The 18202-nt window shown below is 46.7% G+C and overlaps 3 protein-coding genes and 8 non-coding genes across 11 annotated transcripts; 3 read left to right on the plus strand and 8 right to left on the minus strand.

Annotated features, from left to right (window-relative positions):
• The first annotated feature begins 528 nt into the window (after nt 1-528).
• Nucleotides 529-4449, plus strand: LOC100282706 (proteasome subunit alpha type 1). The gene is made up of 2 exons (NM_001155613.1): nt 529-1042; nt 3788-4449. Exons 1-2 carry the CDS (start codon nt 692-694, stop codon nt 4259-4261), a joined length of 825 nt encoding a protein of 274 aa, NP_001149085.1. The 5' UTR covers nt 529-691; the 3' UTR covers nt 4262-4449.
• Nucleotides 4450-5314: 865 nt separating this feature from the next.
• Nucleotides 5315-9154, plus strand: LOC100191344 (uncharacterized). Its single transcript, NM_001136778.1, has 4 exons — nt 5315-5947; nt 7369-7471; nt 7700-7908; nt 8709-9154. The coding sequence occupies exons 1-4, from the start codon at nt 5370-5372 to the stop codon at nt 8968-8970; spliced, it is 1152 nt and encodes a 383-aa protein (NP_001130250.1). The 5' UTR covers nt 5315-5369; the 3' UTR covers nt 8971-9154.
• A 696-nt stretch (nt 9155-9850) lies between these two features.
• LOC103626591 (phosphopantetheine adenylyltransferase-like) lies at nt 9851-12522 on the plus strand. Its single transcript, NM_001329681.1, has 6 exons — nt 9851-10116; nt 10396-10467; nt 11650-11709; nt 11870-11964; nt 12045-12114; nt 12195-12522. The coding sequence occupies exons 1-6, from the start codon at nt 9916-9918 to the stop codon at nt 12366-12368; spliced, it is 672 nt and encodes a 223-aa protein (NP_001316610.1). The 5' UTR covers nt 9851-9915; the 3' UTR covers nt 12369-12522.
• Nucleotides 12523-13073: 551 nt separating this feature from the next.
• Nucleotides 13074-13192, minus strand: LOC111589359 (small nucleolar RNA SNORD14). The gene has a single exon (XR_004849789.1). It is a non-coding gene; the product is annotated as a small nucleolar RNA SNORD14 (small nucleolar RNA).
• A 43-nt stretch (nt 13193-13235) lies between these two features.
• On the minus strand, nt 13236-13356 carry LOC111589363 (small nucleolar RNA SNORD14). Its single transcript, XR_004849793.1, has one exon. It is a non-coding gene; the product is annotated as a small nucleolar RNA SNORD14 (small nucleolar RNA).
• A 145-nt stretch (nt 13357-13501) lies between these two features.
• On the minus strand, nt 13502-13620 carry LOC111589361 (small nucleolar RNA SNORD14). The gene has a single exon (XR_004849791.1). It is a non-coding gene; the product is annotated as a small nucleolar RNA SNORD14 (small nucleolar RNA).
• Nucleotides 13621-13695: 75 nt separating this feature from the next.
• Nucleotides 13696-13815, minus strand: LOC111589362 (small nucleolar RNA SNORD14). The gene has a single exon (XR_004849792.1). It is a non-coding gene; the product is annotated as a small nucleolar RNA SNORD14 (small nucleolar RNA).
• A 70-nt stretch (nt 13816-13885) lies between these two features.
• Nucleotides 13886-14034, minus strand: LOC111589464 (small nucleolar RNA snoR2/U65). The gene has a single exon (XR_004849882.1). It is a non-coding gene; the product is annotated as a small nucleolar RNA snoR2/U65 (small nucleolar RNA).
• Nucleotides 14035-14095: 61 nt separating this feature from the next.
• On the minus strand, nt 14096-14284 carry LOC111589431 (small nucleolar RNA Z112). Its single transcript, XR_004849854.1, has one exon. It is a non-coding gene; the product is annotated as a small nucleolar RNA Z112 (small nucleolar RNA).
• A 377-nt stretch (nt 14285-14661) lies between these two features.
• On the minus strand, nt 14662-14762 carry LOC111589442 (small nucleolar RNA snoR31/Z110/Z27). Its single transcript, XR_004849864.1, has one exon. It is a non-coding gene; the product is annotated as a small nucleolar RNA snoR31/Z110/Z27 (small nucleolar RNA).
• A 276-nt stretch (nt 14763-15038) lies between these two features.
• Nucleotides 15039-15129, minus strand: LOC111589438 (small nucleolar RNA snoR1). The gene has a single exon (XR_004849859.1). It is a non-coding gene; the product is annotated as a small nucleolar RNA snoR1 (small nucleolar RNA).
• Between the last annotated feature and the right edge of the window lie 3073 nt (nt 15130-18202).

Consider the following 18202-nt stretch of genomic DNA (forward strand, 5'->3'; position numbering starts at 1 on the left):
TTTTATCCAATTATCTTTGGTGTGTTGAATAGATGGTTAAATGATGTTAGAAAATTTTGTAATGATATTTATATGGATATACTTGATATTTGTATAGTATAATATTTTGATAGATGTTTAATTTTTGTGGGTACGGGTGACCCAATGGGTGACCCATACCCACATGGGTATAGGTATGGGGTAAATCCATACCCACCAGTGCATATAGGTGACCCAGTGAGGTTATTTTTATGTCGTGGGTATGAGTATGAGATAGTAATACCCGGTGGATAAGGAGCAATAACTTGGGTGAGAACTCCCGCTCCCGCACGGGTTTGCCCTTGTCCGCTCCTTCAGAACTACTGTTCGTTTTCTCGTGGGCCTTTGAGGTCCATACCACAATTACCACAATTATGCTCGATCAAATTCCAGCGGCTTAAACGGCCCATATAATTAAACATCATTTTTCCGAAGGAAAAGAAAAGAAGCCCGTCTCCCAGCCGCAAAGTCCTTTCTTCCTCCAACTGCCACGCGGGGCCCACCCTTTTCATTTTTCTTCCCCATCTTGGAGAAGAAGAAGGCCCGACGCTCTCACCGCTGCCACCAAAATCGCACGCGAGCCCCAAGAGATCCCCAAACCCTACACCTGCCCGCCGGCGCACTCGGGGACCGTCGAATCGAGCAGGTTGACGGAGGAGAGGGAGCCTCGAAGATGTTCCGGAACCAGTACGACACCGACGTGACGACATGGAGCCCCCAGGGGCGGCTGTTCCAGGTGGAGTACGCCATGGAGGCCGTCAAGCAGGGCTCCGCCTGCGTCGGGCTCCGGTCGAGCACCCACGCCGTCCTAGCCGCCGTCAACAAGCCCGCCTCCGAGCTCTCCTCCTACCAGCGGAAGGTGTTCCGCGTCGCTGACCACGCCGGGGTCGCTCTCGCCGGCCTCACCGCCGACGGCCGCGTTCTCTCGCGTTTCCTCCGCAACGAGTGCATCAACCACTCCTTCGTCTACGAGGCGCCGCTCCCCGTCTCCAGGCTCGCGCTCAAGCTCGCCGACAAGGCGCAGGTCCGTACGTCTCCATGCGCATCCCAGACTCCCCTCCCTCCCGTGATCCCGATCTCATCTCTTACGAGCCCGCGGGGAGACCGGAAGAGTGAACCTTAGGATTTGCATGGTTTGAGTCGCTGTACGAGTCGGGATCTGTGCTTCAGTGAGGTGATTGTTTCTCCGATCTGTGATTAAAGTTATGGCGTTAGGGTGTTCTGCGGATGCGATTTATTAGAACTTTATGGCAATACAGTTTTCCTACTGGCTTGTTCTTGGTCCTCACTGTTCTCAGCCCTCCAAAAGTCTCAAGTCTGAACTTCTCTCTCCTAATCTTCACATGATGTACTTAACATTTTATATGTTAGAAAAGCTTATGTGTTTAGAATTTCAGGTTGAGATGTTTACATCTAACCGCAGACACCAACCATGTGTGGTAGTATTAGGCTTTGCAAATGTTGTTGAGTTTGCTATTTTGGTGTTACAGCTACTTGTGGAACACTGACACTAAGTTGAACTTAGAGAAACTTGGTAGGTTTTTAATTGATGGACAATTGAACATGATACCTCGGTTACACCTTCTTTTCTCCCTTAGTTAAATCATATCAGAAATTCAGCAAAGTTGATTCGGATATAGCACATAAACTAGCTAATTTATATGTCGTGCAAGTGCAACAAACTGGCGAAAATATAGCTCAACCAAGAAAAGCACAAAAGAAGCTAAATACTAGTTACAATTACTGGAAGATGATTCAAGGATTAAGAATCATGGTTTTGACAGTGAATTGATAATTTGTTATATTTGGTTTACCTGAATCAAGCAGGAGCTGTTCCTCAATTTCTTCTTGTTATTCTTCCATTGTTACTCTTTAATGCTTGGAAGAAGTTTACGTTTGTCTAGGATCTGTTATGGTTTTCTATCTAATCCCTTTTTGTCAAATTGTATGTGTATTTTCAAAAATAGGTTTTACTTTGTTATATATGTGTGTGATAATGGCATTGACGTGTTGCCTTTGTAGAGACGAATCCAATTGCACCAGTAGCTATTTATGTGCATGCTGTCTGTTATCTTTTACTTGTTCTTGATTTTCCTTGCCATCCTTTTGCATTTATCCACAAATTACAAACTACACTGAATTTGCTTGTGTTTCCTGTTTAGATGTAATTGCACTTTAAGTCATTTGCCATATCATTGAACTTTGTTATAACGAGTGAATTTCTGCCATGTGCTGTTTATATTTTTCTTGTATATAATAGATGCAGTTCATTCATAGCTTATAAACAGTCTCTTGGACGTGTTTAACTATGTTGCCCTGTTAATGAATAAAGACCAGAGCCTTGTAAGCTGTGAATGCTTTCTATGTTTCGATGAGCCCATGACCTGGAAATATCAGCAGCTAGCAAAATCTTTCTGATGTTTCTTTCGAAGTAATACTGTTTTTTTATGATTTATAATTTCACTCCCTTAAGCTTAAATAAAGCTGCTACATGAGAGATAGTATTGACTTGGAGTTGGGTGCTTCCATACTGGTATACATTTGGATCTTAGGGTTAGGGTAGCGGCTGGGCATTTGGAATATCCTAATGAAACTAGCTTTCTAAGGACGACTAGGTTGTACCGCCATGAAAATCTGACCTCAAAGGAGAGCTGAATTGGGTTAGGCTATCTCCAGCAGGTCTCCTATCTCACCTTCAATTTCAAACTCTACCCTGTAAATAGTGTTGTCTACAGTACAAACAATGTTTTGCACAACCATATACAGTGTGAAACAATGTTTTGCACAGCATTACCCCTCAATGACAAGTGTCTCTTGTGGAAGATAAAATCTAATTCTGTCTGATTCATGTGTTACTAGCAGTGTTTTTAAGGCGTCGCCTAGGCGTCCAGGCGGTGGGCCAACGCAGAAATCCTAGGCGCCTTGCCCGCCTTGCTCGCCTAGGCGCCGCCTAAGTGTCCAGGCGGCAGTCCAACGCCTTGCCTCGCCTCGCCTTACGCTTTAAAAACACTGGTTACTAGAACAATTCTAAGGACCAAGTAAAGCTTATCATCAAAAGTAAATGAGCCACATAATTATCTAAGGCAAGCATGTTATAGCTGAAGTGTAGTTTACCCAGCAGAGCTATATCTCAGGAAAAAAACTGTATCCGTCTTAACTATTGTTAATGTGAAGTTGTGCCAAGTATCACATCTGCAGTTTGTAACAGGATTCTCCAATTGGGTTGCTAATTGCTATTAACTATCATATATTCATATCATCGTACTTGATAGCCGTACCGTACTTTTATTTTGGTCATTTCACCAGATGGTTTTGCACGTCCTTTGTACAAACATGCTTGTGGTGAATTATGAGTCCTAAGGAGATGATCAGCCTTTTCACTTTTAGAAACACCTTTGCTATGCTCAGCACACCAACCTAGTATTGTTCACGTCCACATTTTGTGGCAGAATACTTCATGTTGGTTCAATGATATATCTCTCTTTGTCACTCTGCACATGCACTGCTCCATTCTGATAATTCTCGTGTAAGCATATATGATACTTCAGCTCCAGTTTAAGCTTAGTTCTGTCCTACTACTTCGCACAATTGTCTCATTTTCTGTTCAGTTTTGTAGTCAAACATGATCCAGATATAAGATATTATGCATCTTGATTACTTATGTGGAAAGCTATCTTAATGGGAACTAAGAACAAATGTGTTCTTGTGTCCATGCATGGTCTTTCATTTTAGGTGGATGAGTATTGACCCTTTTTAATTGTCGATGTAGGTTTGCACACAGCGGTCATGGAAGAGGCCCTATGGTGTTGGCCTCCTAGTTGCTGGACTGGACGAGTCAGGGGCTCATCTGTACTACAACTGCCCCAGCGGGAACTACTTTGAGTACCAGGCATTCGCCATCGGTTCTCGTTCCCAAGCCGCCAAGACTTTCTTGGAGCGCAGGTTCCAGGGCTACAATGACTACACCCCGGAGCAGCTCATCAAGGACGCCCTCTCCGCCATAAAGGAGACGCTGCAGGGTGAGAAGCTGTCCAGCTCCAACTGCACGGTGGCCATCGTAGGCAGGAAGGAGGACGGCACCATCGAGCCGTTCGAGATGATTGGCGCCGCAAGGATACAGGAACTTATCGACTCCATGGAGGTCGCCGAGGAGGCGCCCGCGGAGGAGGCCAGCTCCATGCAGGAGGAGGAGAGGGGCCCAGAAGATGCTGCTGCTGCTGCACCTGCACCCATGGACATCTAGAAGCCCCATATGAACCCACCAACCTCACGCTGCATTCTGAGTTCCCAAAAGACTAGACTGCTTCTTTAGAAAATTGTTGTGAGTTGTGACTCTTGTGTACTCTTTGCTTCCGAAGAACTTCTCTATGGTCTCTCCGACGAACAGTTGCAGTTGCTTGGGTTTGGACCGACTATTTATCATGTGATTGCGAACATAATGTTTTGGTTTTGGAGGCCAGGTCGACGATTGCGCTGAAGTGCTTTTGCTCTGGTTTGATCGACCATAGCTTGAGTCATCTAGTAGCGTTTAGCTTCCGTCGGTGGCAGCCTGCTGGGGCAGCGTTGCCGTGTTCTTCCTGGCCTAGGACGCCATTGATTGCCGGATGTTCTCTCTCCTACTACTGGTATCCTGCACTGCACATGCACATGGCATTCCATCCATAAATTCATTACAACATCATGACCTCGAGTAAAAAAAAAGATGGAAACGGAATGCATGTATAGTCTAAGACGAATCGCAGATCTAGATTTCATCTGTGGATGGTTGTGCCCATTCTGAATCTTGGCTACTCGGCCGAACGTGGATGTCCTACACCATTGATATTCTGAAACAAATGCCACTGATTTGCGAGCCTAAAATGGTTTGTTGTATGGATAGAGTGTTTTCCTGCGGTTTGGACAGGCTTTTCTTTCTCGACATTATTTATCTGTATAAAGGGAACATAAAGTACACATGAGAAAATTAATTAATTGAAGGCATAGTAACACGCATCCAATTGGACTCGCAAGTAAAAGAGACATGGATGTCCAGTACATAATAAAATCCTCCATTCCTCTGCTTGGCGTGTGGACGAAACGTGGTCCTCCTGGCCCACATGTCAGCGCCTCCACGTGCACGCTCGAATTAACTGCGGCCATGTGTGCCCCCAACCGTTCTCCCACGCGGGATCCACAGTACCTCACGCCTGTGTGGAGTGGGCTCACGCGTCAGTGACCCACCCCTTACCGTCACCGTCATAAAGCCCCCCGGGGGCCGGGGGCCGGGCCTCGTCTCGTTTCAGTTCCTCGTCGCCCTCGCCACTTCGCCGCCGCCGCTTTGGCTCCACCCAGTCCGCTTCCGGCATCCGCCCATGGCTGCGGCCCCCGCCCGCCACCTCGCCGCGGCCTTCACGGCCGCCGCTGCGCACCAGCGCGTCGCGTTCAGGCGCGTCCAGGTCCGGGCCCCGGTGTCCGCCTCTCTCTCCTTCCCGCCGCGCCATCCCGCGACATTTCGCGGCAGGGCCAGCCTCGCCTGCCCCGCCGCCGCCTCTCTATCCGTCCCCTCCGGCGCCGCGCCTCCGGGCTCCGTGCCATTCAACCTCCTGCCGCCCGACTCCGACCCTTTCATCGAGTGGGACCCGCCCCCGGGCGACTCCGCCCCCTCGCCGCTCGCTGGCGGCGGTGCTGCCGGGGGTGCCACGCTGGTCGTGCTGCTCGGCTGGCTCGGCGCGCGCCAGAAGCACCTGCGCCGCTACGCCGACCTCTACCGCGAGCGCGGGGTCGGCGCGGTGCGGTTCGTCGTGCCCGTGCGCGAGCTCGTCGGCCTCGACCTCGGCCGCCGCGTCGAGCGCAGGGTCGCCGACCTCTCCGAGCAGGTCGCCGCGTGGTGCGACGCCGATCGGCGCCGCACGCTCCTCTTCCACACCTTCAGCAACACCGGATGGCTCGCGTAAGGAACAGAAACCCAACCTCCCTCAATTCTCCTGAAGGAGCTTCAGTTATAGTGCGGATGATTCAATTATAGATCGGAACATTCGAAAGCGGATAGTTAGTTCGTACGACGTTTGCGAGACACGTACATGCGTTCCACGGTCGGTTGCACACTGACATGGGGGGTGCTAGCATGTCGCGTGACACGTTGTAGACTTGTTATGAAACTTTAGTTTGGCACGTGAGATTGATGCATAGAATTTGCACGATTCAGGAGGTATATCCTCGCCCAACATATCACGGGGTTGATGGGAGCATTTAGGGCTAGTTTAGTAACTCCATTTTTTCCAACTGATTCATATCTTCTAAAAAAATGAATAATTTCCCTTATAAAGTAACCTATTTAGCTTGAAATTTGATATTCCATCATTTTCCCAAGTTCAGATATAAGTCTATCTCAAATTTATAGATGTAGGATAGGAAATGATTTTATATATTAGTAGAATATGATTCTATTCTGTAACTTATAGGGTGCTCTTCGGCTCACTCCTTTTTAATAAAAATATAGTACATAAATATCTCTGACATCTTACTAATAATAGTATATAAATATATTTTATCTCCGACATCTTGCTAATAATAGTATACAAATATATTTTTTATAAAGTTGTATTAGCTTAATTGATATATGCCTAAATTATTATTATTAGAATGAAATTCAATTCCAAATATCTAAACGGGGCCTTAGGAAAATGGAAATATCCCAAATATCCTTTGGGATAATGTGATTCTTAAACTAGCCCTTAGTTCAGTATACTACATCCAATTCTAGCTGGATAATTAAAAGTGCATGTACCAACATGCCTAGGAGAAAATCTCCATCATATGTTTGGTGTTTTGTAAAATGAATCTCCTTGTGGTTCTCCAGGGCACATGTTCCAGCTCCCAGTGGTAACATAGCAGTATGAAAAATGGTGAGAGAGCAACAACGGTTATCTGTCAGTGACTAGATTGTCTGATAGTGATGCCACAGTGCCGATTCTCTGCTGACACGCGCATGGTTGCTCTGTGCACATTTTCTTTATGGTGATCTGTTATACATCAACTCTGTTACTGACTTTTGTCATCGTTTTTATTATTCTAAAAACCAACGTGTGACCATTTACTTGTTGCGCTGAACTACATTCACACACAGTTGATCCTTTTTCCCTGTATTTCTCATTAGATCTCATTATTTTAATCATTATAACTTCATTCTGGGATAGTTCGGGTGAATATGCTGAATCTAGTCAAGGATATTTTTTTTCCCATTCCTATATTACTTGAAATCCTAGCAAAAACACTTATTTGACTGTTTAATGTTTATATCTGAAATTCATGTCATCAATGTAATATGCATAAAACCTTCTTTTTTTTTTTTTTTTTTTGCTTTCATTCCAGCTATGGTGCTGTACTGGAGAATTTACAATCAAGAGCTGACCTAACTGAGAGAATAAGAGGATGTATTGTAGACTCTGCACCAGTTCTAGAGATAAGACCAGAGGTCCGTATACCTATCCTTTTTTCTTGCTGAATCAGGTATACAATTAAAATAGACTTCTAACACGCTAGAAGAAAATGTTCCAAGATCCTCCATACATTTACAAGTAGATATTTTATATCCTTATCATCTTTTTATCCTGTACTGTGGTTGTCTACCATGCTTTCTGCATGGCATTCTATGCACCGAAGCTTGCTTGCATGGAAGTTCTCATTTTTACGTTGAACTCAGGTCTGGGCGGCCGGGTTCTCTGCTGCAATGTTAAAGAAAAGCAGTTCCATGACTGGTCCTACGACTGAATCTCTTGATGGGCCTGTTGTAAATGGCACCTTGAACAGAGTTGGCTCCAATGTGACGCAACCTTCATGGGGTGAATGTTTTCTCCTGTCAACTCTGCGGAAATTCTTCGAGATTGTTCTTTACGTACCTGATGTAAACAAGTAAGTGCAGTTACAGTTATGAATCGCTGCTCTACTTAAGTGCCATGAACTACCCTGTGCCTGCCAGCGCTCATCAACTATTTTTGCTGTTTTATTTTTGGGTTGGGGTGGGTATTTAGTTAAAAAAATGTGATATCAAATCCTCAGAAGACTCATCAAACAAAAAAACCATAGGTTCTTTTAAGAGGAGAACAAGCGTGTATCAGTTGTTGAATCAAACAGTGGGTCAAAAAAGGCCAGAGGGGGGGGGGGGGGGGGCAATAAGAGCTTCTGTGGTGAAAGTGTTGTTTTATCAACCGTAACCATGTCTGTTACTAATTGCCTAACTAATAGCTAGTTGCTAATACTTTATCAGTTGAGTGTGTTTCGGTCGATCGACTTCCAGTTACCTGCTATCCAAACAATTGTTAGCTGGATGCCCAGTTAACTGTTAGTTGATGTCTTTCTTAGCTGGGCCTGCTTGGAATCCATCCTAGCTAATTTTTAGCACCTAACTGTTAGGGCTTGTTCGGTTAGCTCTCAATCCATGTGGATTGAGTGGGATTGGATGGATTTGAATTCCAAACAAGTTAAACTTTTTCTCAATTTTTTTCAATTTTATTCAATCCATGTGTATTGGGAATAACCGAACAAGTCCTTAGCTGGCTGTATCCAACCCAGGCTCTGGGTCAAACTCATGGAATCCATTTCTTGCTTCTCCTGTTAAGCATTCCTGTACTGTAGCTGTAGACCTTATCTTCTTTTCCCCAGATCTACTACTGTACGCCGTTCGCCTGTTCCGCTATCTGACACTGTTGCAGGCGGCTGTGCAAGGTTCTCTCGGTGCTTTCAGAGCAGCAGCCTCCTTGCCCGCAGTTCTACCTGTACAGCTCGGCCGACCGAGTCATCCCGGCGGAGTGCGTGGAGCGCTTCGTGGAGTCGCAGAGGTCCCTCGGGCGCAGCGTGTTCGCCCACGACTTCGTCTCGTCGCCGCACGTGGACCACTACCGGAGCTTCCCCCACGTGTACTCCGCCAAGATCGACGAGTTCCTCAAGGTCTGCTCCACGGTCGAGGTGTCATGACCAACAGGCAGGGCCGTCGAATCTATCTGTGTTTGGTCTGTTACTCTGTTCTGAGAATGGATAGGTGTTTCTTTGCCACTCAGAAAATCTGATGGTAGGCTCCCAAAGATGTTTGCCTGAGGTTATTGAGATACTGTATGCTTGCTTTGTTTGAGCCTGTTCGCTGGCTGGTTGCAGCGCTGTGAGGCAGCCATTGTACAGCGATTCCGCAGCCGTGGCAGCGCTGCTGCGCTGGGCTGAGCGGCCGAACACTCCCGGCTCGCAGCCATTGTACAGCGCTTTTGAGTATGGATGGGTGTGGTATGCCACTGTGGTGGAGCACGCTGCATCCATCCCGGCTCGCAGTGGAACGAACCGGTACCGGGGTGCGCGATTCCATGTCTCGCTGTTCTATTCTATACGAGAATCGTGTTCCATCTCTACTCCCTGCCACTGCTAGGTCTAGTGCGTCTGTGCGTGCATCGCCTTCTTGACCTCAAGCTGCATAGCACCACTAGGTAGCCGCTTAGCTAGGAGTGATAATGGATTGGATTTAAATGCTTCTTTGTAAAATAGTAGAACTCTAAATAATTTTTAATTTAAAAATAAATATAAATAGTTCTCGATTTTAATCTGATTTAATTTTATATCTTATATTGTAAAATTTAGAACACATTGTCACTATCTTATATTGTAAAATTTAGAACACATAGTCACTCTGGCCGGTAGCCCCGTCAAGGTCGAGGCTGGCGTGTAGTCGTGGCTCTGTTACCGAGGACAAGTAGGACGAGGCCCTTTGTAGGCTGAACCGGACCCACCTATCAGTGAACAGGCGGACAGGTCAGGACTCAGGAGTAGGAGGAGAGCAGCCTCAAAACCAGGCGCACGCACCCGCGAGGCCGCGACGCCACTGACCAACCAGCCAAAAACCCGGCCGCGCGCCTGTTTGTTCGGCCGGAGCGCGCCATGGCCATGGAGGAGGGGTCAGGAGCGGTGGAGAAAGGGCCGGCCGTGGGCACGGTGGCTGACGCCTCCGCCAGCGTCATCGGCGAAGGCGCCGTGAAGGAGGAGGCCGGGGGCAGACGGCAGCCACCGGCCGGCTACGCGGCCGTCGTGATCGGCGGCACCTTCGACCGCCTGCACCAGGGCCACCATCTCTTCCTGAAGGTACGGTACGGGCAACAAGGTCTCCACTCTTGGGCATAACAGTCCAATCGTCGTCGTCTCTTTCGCTGCCTGCGTGTGCGCGTTTGTGTGTGTTCGAAGCGTTGAAACTTCAGCTGATCCTTCGATTCCCCTCCTTTCTTTTCTTTCTTTCTTTTTGTGTGTGTGTGTTTGTTTATTCTGGTTTTTACTAATCTATTCCTAACAACGATGATTTTCCCGTTTCCTCGGTTCGTCCCCCTTTCTCTTCCGAAAACATATAAAGAATCCACGTTGTGGCAGGCGGCAGCGGAGCTGGCGAGGGAGAGGATCGTGGTCGGCGTCTGCGACGGCCCCATGCTCGCCAAGAAACAGGTCAGCTTTCGCGCCAACTGGCCGGATGCATCCGACAATACACTCTCGCTTCTAATCCAAACCCGATCGACGCAAGCACGCTTGCATAGAGCCCGATCACGCCATTGCTTATTCCACGCTAAAACAAACCCCGACCATCGCGTCCCTGCATGCCGCGCAGCGGATGCCACAGCAACGTCAGGCTTTTTAAAATCCCGGGACGTCAGACGTCTCAACCCACACACACGCCCCAGCTGCATGTTCCACATGTGATCCCCATCAACGCATGCTCGCTCGGCCGCTCCCTTTCAAATTGCAAGCCAAGCCGTCTCAAGTCTGTAGCCTCGATTTGGAACTTTGAACGGAGGTAGGTAGGATGGCTTGCGGTCTCAAACTATGCTACCATGTTTGGATGCACTAGAGTAGCTGTTAAAATTAATCAAAGACATCTAAACAGTCTAGCTAGTAGTTTAACTATTAGCTTTTCTTTAGCAAACTAGCTAATTCGACTAATAATTTTTTTATCAAAGAACTATTATCTCTGCATCTAAACACCGGTGTTCAAATGCACTACAGTTAACAGTTAGCTGCTAAAATTAGTTGAACGCAGCTAATAGTTTGGTTATTGGCTACTTTTAGCAGATTAGGTGGCTAATTCTTAGCATCCAAACAGCCCCCCTAATTATAGCGCAACCGCAATGGGACCGAACCAATGGGGGTATGGGCTGACGAGTGGTGGTAATCTAGCGCAATCAGAGACGGCTGAGAGGCACCACAGTCCACAGGAATAGGTCGACATCAAACACTAAAACCATGTCATGATCACCAAATAATGGCCCCATGTCATGATCATCGAACAATGGCCGGGTTTAGCGTTTCAGGTGGTGGGAAACCATACTACTGGTTCACGGTCGTATGCAGGTTCATTGAACATGGACAGGGTTCCAGATTTCAAAGGTTTTTTTTTCAGATTTGAAAGGTTTGGTAGGGGGAATAGAGTCTAGTAGGTTGGGCGGTCAGCCACTAACCACTGGTTGAATGGAACAGCATATCCCCGTCTACAAAATGTGCATGTGAGCTGCATATTGGTGGTCATGGCGTAGAGAAGTGAGCTGAAGAATCTAAAGACTGACTTTGCTTATGTAGTAGAGAAGTTTGATGCCGTCTTTTCCCCTTTGGCTGCTTTGCTTTTGTTCCCTGCAGTACGCCGACCTGATACAACCGATCGAGAAGCGGATGCAGAATGCCATGGATTATATTAAGGTAATCCTCCTGTTCCAGTAAATCCCGTGCACATGAGCAACAGGCACCCTTAATTAAATGACGATTAAAACTTATATATTAGATGAAACAAAGTAGTACGTATGATGCAGCTGCCTCGCTCCAACTTGACAAAAAAAAACTCTGCTCTTTCCATCTGCAGTTCATAAAGCCCGACCTTGATGTTCGTGTGGAGCCCATCGTCGACCCTTTCGGCCCATCCATCGTTGACCAAGGCCTTGAGGCCATCATTGTCAGGTCGGGGATGCTCTTGCTTTGCCCCCTCCCTCCGTCTACTCTTTAGTAGTGGTGCTGATCGTATGCGAACCTTGGAGCAGCAAGGAGACGTTGCCGGGAGGACACGCTGTCAACAGGAAGAGAGCAGAGAGAGGGCTCACTCAGTTGCAGGTTTGGTTGCAATGGTTGTTTTTATTATAGAGTGAGAGAGAGGGAAACTAACCCTCATGTGGTTTATTAAAATCTTGCAGATCGAGGTGATAGAGCTGGTGCCAGAGGAGTCGACGGGGGACAAGATAAGTTCCACGGCATTCAGAAAGATGGAAGCCGAGAGGGCGCTGCAGCAACAGAATAAACAAGATGATACAGCAGTAGGCACTCCGGTTGGGGTGCAAAACATAGCGGTTCAGTCACATGGAGCATAGTAATGAACCGAAGTTCGTACTTTAACAAAAAATACATTAAACTTTGAGCTCTCTACTTCCATCACATACAAAGGCACAGTGCTTCTGTGCCCAAACATGGACTGATCAATACAGAAAAGTTCCAGTTTCTTCACATATTTAGACCGAAGGATATTCTACCAAGAAAAAATATGCAGCCAGCCTTTGCAACTTTAGACCTTGTTCGTTTGTGCCGGATTGGTGGGTCGGAACGATTTCTAACCGAATTGTTTCTCTGATTTATATAAACTTTGATTAGCTGAAACGATTCCGGATGCAATCACCCGAAACAAACGAACAAAGCCTTAGTTGTACCACGCTCATGCTTAGATCTTCAGATCTATGAAGCATCTTTAGATCTATGAAACTTACAAATCAGAATTTGAGTCAGGTCATCACATTTCTTCAAATTGATGAAACTTATACAAATCAGGACGGATTCTTGAGACTTGATTCATTGACCATTAAAAAACAAATCAATCACTGTTAAAAATACATTAGCGTTTGCACAACATTGCAATCAACCAGCCGTAACTATAAACTACAGACCCATGACCAAGACGATTTGGATGCTCCTTTTGCTTCACACAGGCAATAAACTGGAGGTGCGCTAGAAACAGTTGGGAAATTCTGGATGATGATCTTACAAGCATAGCAAAAGACAGCAGTTCAGTACTTTTTGTGGCGGCCCTCAGACATCCAAGGAAGGATTCTGCAGCATTAGCTCTCAAGCCTGGCAGGGCGAAAGCTCTTAGGCGGCAACTGCGAATGTAGAGAAACAAGCCTTGATTTTGTCATCATAGGGCACCCATTATCAGAAATAACAAGTATCAAACATAGGTATTGCATTGTGTCAGACATCCAAGGAAGGATATGGGGCAGCACTAGCTCTCAAGCCTGGCAGGGCGAAAGCTCTTAGGCGGCAACTGCGAATGTAGAGAAACAAGCCTTGATTTTGTCATCACTTGCAATGCACAACAGCTAATAAAACAGCAGGATATACAGAATGTACTGGAAAAAAATCATGAGCTGGACAAGAACAGGTATGTCTCAGACATCCAAGGAAGGATTAAACAGCACAAGCTAAATACAAGTATCAAACATAGGTATTGCATTGCATCAGACATCCAAGGAAGGATTTGGCAGCACTAGCTCTCAAGCCTGGCAGGGCGAAAGCTCTTAGGCGGCAACTGCGAATGTAGAGAAACAAGCCTTGACTTCATCATCACTTGCAATGCACAACAGCTAATAAAACAGCAAGATAATACAGAACGTACTGACAAAATCATGAGCTGGACAAGAACAGGTATGGCTCAGACATCCAAGGAAGGATTAAACAGCACAAGCTCTCAAGCCTGGCAGGGCGAAAGCTCTTAGGCGGCTACTGCGAATGTTGAGAAACAAGCCTTTAACTTCAACATCATTGCCATATGCATAACAAATATACGGAACAAAATGAGCTGAAGGCAAAGCACTAACAATAATTATAGTAAAGCAATGACTGTAATCACAGAAAACGGCTCTGTGGACAGATAGAAGCCGTCCCCAGGTTCCTATCGACATGTGAAACATTGAAACACCTTTGTATCGGCCTAATCATAGCATCTCCGGTCAATGCTCGTGGCTACCAGAGACGTGGCATCAGGCCCAAACTACTTCAGCATTGACATCAAGATAATGAAATCATACATAACAGCAGATTTAGTACAGTCCCTCAGAGACCCGATTAAAATCACACACCACAGCTGAAACAAACAGCTGCAGATGGGAGCTCCAGCCTGACCAAACCACAAAGGTTATGGTCAAAGGATGGAACACCTGCAGCTGAGAGAGGCAGCTGCTGTTTGCAGTGTCAAACGGCACTTCCTATCGGTAGGTCTTGGGATCTTCACTGGGACAACATAGCCAAACTACTCTCATGGCAGATTCAGGAAACTAAAACAAACATTCCCTAGAACTGCACAGAAGAATCTAAACACAGCAAATCTAGGTGAATGCAATTCTAGGATTAAATGCCATTACAAATCTAGTTCAAAACAAATTGCAAATGTAGCTGATTTCATTGGTTAACAGGTTAATCATCAGGAAGCTAGGCAATTTTCTATCAAGTTATCACAACTAAAACAGGCGGCAAATTGAAGGATAACTACATCAACACATCATCATAAAAAAAATGAAATATGGGTGAAAGAAATAGCGCACATGCTCCCAACCCACAAACAAAAGTAGACAACAAATAATCCAAAAACATGTGATTTGTAACATATTGAAGCACAGCATCATCAGAAAAGAATTGCCTTCTCATTCACAACGTGATGTAACGCGCTGTGTCAGAAGGTGTCCTAAGATTGTTTCAAGCTTTCATCCTCTGATGCCAAACGAAAAGGATTCATGTAAGTCACTAGTCAGATTGACGAATGCAAATTCACTAATTGAACAAAGGGCATATCAAGAATAGCAAACGAAATTGACGATCCAGAGAGTTGCTAATCTGCTCAAGGCTCACAAGGTGTCAGAAATAAGGAGTAGCTCGTCACAGCACAGTCGGCGTCATCTGAGAAAAAGTAAAGACCTACGATCTCACAAACTCGTAATAAAATGCTAAATGACGGAGCAAATGGCCAGGTTAGCTCAGAAAAAATGCGAGGGAGGAGCTCAGAGAGTTGCTGAATCTGCTCAACGGAGGGAACAAAGTCCCTGCTCATACAAGAGGTGTCAGAAGAAAGCAGTGCTCATCACAGCTACTACCACCATATCGTAACCTGGCTCCGATGAATAAAAACAGAAGGCAGACTAATTCGCAGGCATTCTAGTTCAAGCTACTGCATGCAAATTCACGACAGAACGGGATTCATGAGCGACAGTACGAAAGGCCGGAAGAACACCGCCGGATGACCGAGGCCTGCAGGTCGCGACGAGCGGGAGGCGGCTGGGAGGACTCGACGCACGGCGAACGGCTAGGTGGCGTAGGGGGCTAGCGCGAGGGCTCGAGTAGGTGGCGGCGGCGCAAGGATTGAACCCTAGCGAGTAGCGAGCCAGGTGAGCGCTGAGAATGCGGCGCGGCCACGGCCGAGTTATAAAGACGAGGGTGTCGGATTGAGTTGGGCTGAGCTGAATTGGGCCGGTACATGTCAAAGCAAGTAAGCGAGCCATGGACTCTAAAATAAGCCTGGGCCACCGGTTCTTTTTCACTGTTTAGCCCGCCTAGCCGAAAGCCGGGCCGACGATGATTAATGATGAACGACGATGATTAACGATGAAGAAAAACGGGCACGGGAGAACGCTGCTGAGGTCCTGGATTAGCATGGATTAGAATCAAATTGGCCACTATCCATGCCTCCAAATAATCTAAACTCACTTAAAAAAATTTATTCGATTAAACTCATTATGGATTATAACCCAAGGGTTTGGGATTTTTTAAAACCACGGAGTGCATGGATTCTATCCATAGCTCATTACGTATAAAACAAATCCATAAAATTTTGCACAAGTTTATATTAGAATCTATGGATCAAAAGAATAACTAGCTTTGAGAGATACATGAATTAAATGATGGATTTAATACCACCATGGATTGGGTGTGAGGTATGAATTCACCCAATCCAGATCCGAATTAAATCCATGGTGGGATTTCATCCCTTGTAACCGAACAAGGCCTAAGCGGGTGGTTGACAATTGGATGATGATGCTCGATGAAATTAATGTACACTAATATCTTTCACGCGCTGTCACGCACGCAAAGGGGTAATGTTCATTTCCATCATAGTAGATTGTTTCTGGTGTGTCCATATGACATTGATGGATAGATACACCACTCCATTCATTTTAGACCCTAGGCTCTAGAATTTAATACTCCACCCGTTTCACATTTGTTGGCGCCGGTCTGGAAGCCAAACACTCGAACAAAATTGTGTGACGGCGCTCTCTACGGAGGCACGAATGGTTCGCGACATAGGGTTGAACGTTACGCGACCTGGGCGCAGGAGCGGGTCCTGTCCTGTGTACGTCTGGACGGTCCGCGTTGGCGCAGAGGTTCTTCTTCTTTATAGCAGACCTAGATCTCGCATCCCGGGAGGGACCCCGTCGGGGAGGAGAGATACTATGGTGTGTCTTGGCGTGTGCATGCCATCCAAGACGCCTCTAGTCGACGTAGAGCCGAAGAGATGTGAAGGTTCGAGGTAGAGGGAGGCTAAATTAGGGCTAACTAGAGCTACTCCTAATGCATAAGGTAAAAACGATAAGTAGATTTGGTTGGATAGACTATAGGGTCTAATCGGCCGTAGCCCTTCATCTATATATAAAAGGGGAGGTCTGGACCCGTTACAGGTCAGTTTTCGAGTCAATCCCGCAGGTTTAGCTAACAAATCCCGCAATAAATCTAGAACCCTAACGGATTCTGCGCATGCGCAGACTGTTCGCGCCGCCACCACGGACCGTCCGGACCTCGGATCGTCCGGCCTTAGGTCGGACCGTCTGCATGTTATTTTCTGTGCTCAAGATATGCCCCTGCCTTTTGGTGGAGGTTGATGAACCAAAAACATATATACTGTCAGCATCCTTCGGGAAACAATAGATCTCACAAGTCACCTTGTTCCTAAAGTGAGAATTACGACAATTCATTATTCATTCACATGAAATATGGACGCCGATGCCGCGGTTTCTTCTGCTTGCCACGCGTCGCACGCTCGACCTCCGATGGGTCCGCTCCTCGTCGGTCCAATTCATGTCGATGTCCAGCATTTGTCGCCCCCTCGCCTCCTTGCAAACAATGCCAGCGACCGCGTCCCTTCCTCTCTTCTCCACTAAGCCAAACCATGCTCCTCCATTGATGGACGCCGCTGCCCGCGTGTTAGACAACGCCAGGTATTCTCACGAACTATGTATGCTTCGTGTTATTTGGGTGTTCAGAACAGAGTTCTCCGTAGGGTCATCCCTCTCTCAGCCGATTACAGGAGTATTTATATCTCCACGCCCTTTCCCCTCTTACAAGACAAAGCATAATCTCTAGTTTAATTAACCCACTCAGATCCACTAATCCTAACATTAGGCCTAATCACCCTTTGGCTGCGTCTTCTGGGTCCCACCTCCACCGGCCTTGACTCACCTTTCTCTAGCTCAGCGCACGGGCCACCAGTGATGCTGACATCCCCTCCTCCTTCAGTAGCAGCTTGACCCCAAGCTGGTGCCATAGGGAAACATTGTTTGATAGCATGTTCATCTTCCCAAGTTGCTAGAGAATCTGGCCAGCCCGACCACCTGACCAACACTTGTGTGATCACCTTGTTGCCTTTTCGAAACAGGCGAGAGTTCAACACCTCCTCAGGTACCTGCAACCCTGTGGACAAGTCTGGAACTAAGTCACTTACTGGTGTACGAGCTCCCACTGCTGACTTTAACTACGAGACATGAAAGACAGGATGAACAGAACTGCTAGCTGGTAGAGCAAGTTCATAAGCCACACTATTCACTTCCCGAATGACTTCAAAAGGTCCAAAGAACCGAAAGGCAAGCTTTTGAACAGCACGATCGTCAACCGATTTCTGACAAAATGGCTGCAGCTTCAGAAATACCTTGTTTCCCACCGCAAAAACTCTCTCCACCCTCCCGGGGTCGGCCTATCTTTTCATTCGATATTGGGCACGTTGCATATGAAGTTTAACTTGCTGGAGCATAAGTTGTCTAGTCTGCAGCCAAGTCGATAAATCAGGTACTGAGCACTGCTCAACTGATTCTAGTCCCAATTGAGAAGGCGTGTGACCATAAAGGACTTCAAATGGGGATTTGCCAAGAGATGTATGGTAACTGGTGTTATACCA

The sequence above is a fragment of the Zea mays genome, chromosome 5, assembly GCF_902167145.1.
Source record: "Zea mays cultivar B73 chromosome 5, Zm-B73-REFERENCE-NAM-5.0, whole genome shotgun sequence".
Lineage (NCBI taxonomy): Eukaryota > Viridiplantae > Streptophyta > Magnoliopsida > Poales > Poaceae > Zea > Zea mays.

Excerpts from the sequence above, each read along its gene's own strand:
- LOC100282706 (NM_001155613.1), top strand. The coding sequence starts at position 692 with ATGTTCCGGAACCAGTACGACACCGACGTGACGACATGGAGCCCCCAG. Across the intron at positions 1,043-3,787 it reads AGCTCGCCGACAAGGCGCAG|GTTTGCACACAGCGGTCATG; the intron begins GTCCGTACGTCT and ends TTGTCGATGTAG.
- LOC100191344 (NM_001136778.1), top strand. The coding sequence starts at position 5,370 with ATGGCTGCGGCCCCCGCCCGCCACCTCGCCGCGGCCTTCACGGCCGCC. Across the intron at positions 5,948-7,368 it reads AGCAACACCGGATGGCTCGC|CTATGGTGCTGTACTGGAGA; the intron begins GTAAGGAACAGA and ends CTTTCATTCCAG. Across the intron at positions 7,909-8,708 it reads TACGTACCTGATGTAAACAA|GCGGCTGTGCAAGGTTCTCT; the intron begins GTAAGTGCAGTT and ends ACACTGTTGCAG.
- LOC103626591 (NM_001329681.1), top strand. The coding sequence starts at position 9,916 with ATGGCCATGGAGGAGGGGTCAGGAGCGGTGGAGAAAGGGCCGGCCGTG. Across the intron at positions 10,468-11,649 it reads CCATGCTCGCCAAGAAACAG|TACGCCGACCTGATACAACC; the intron begins GTCAGCTTTCGC and ends TGTTCCCTGCAG. Across the intron at positions 11,710-11,869 it reads ATGCCATGGATTATATTAAG|TTCATAAAGCCCGACCTTGA; the intron begins GTAATCCTCCTG and ends TTCCATCTGCAG.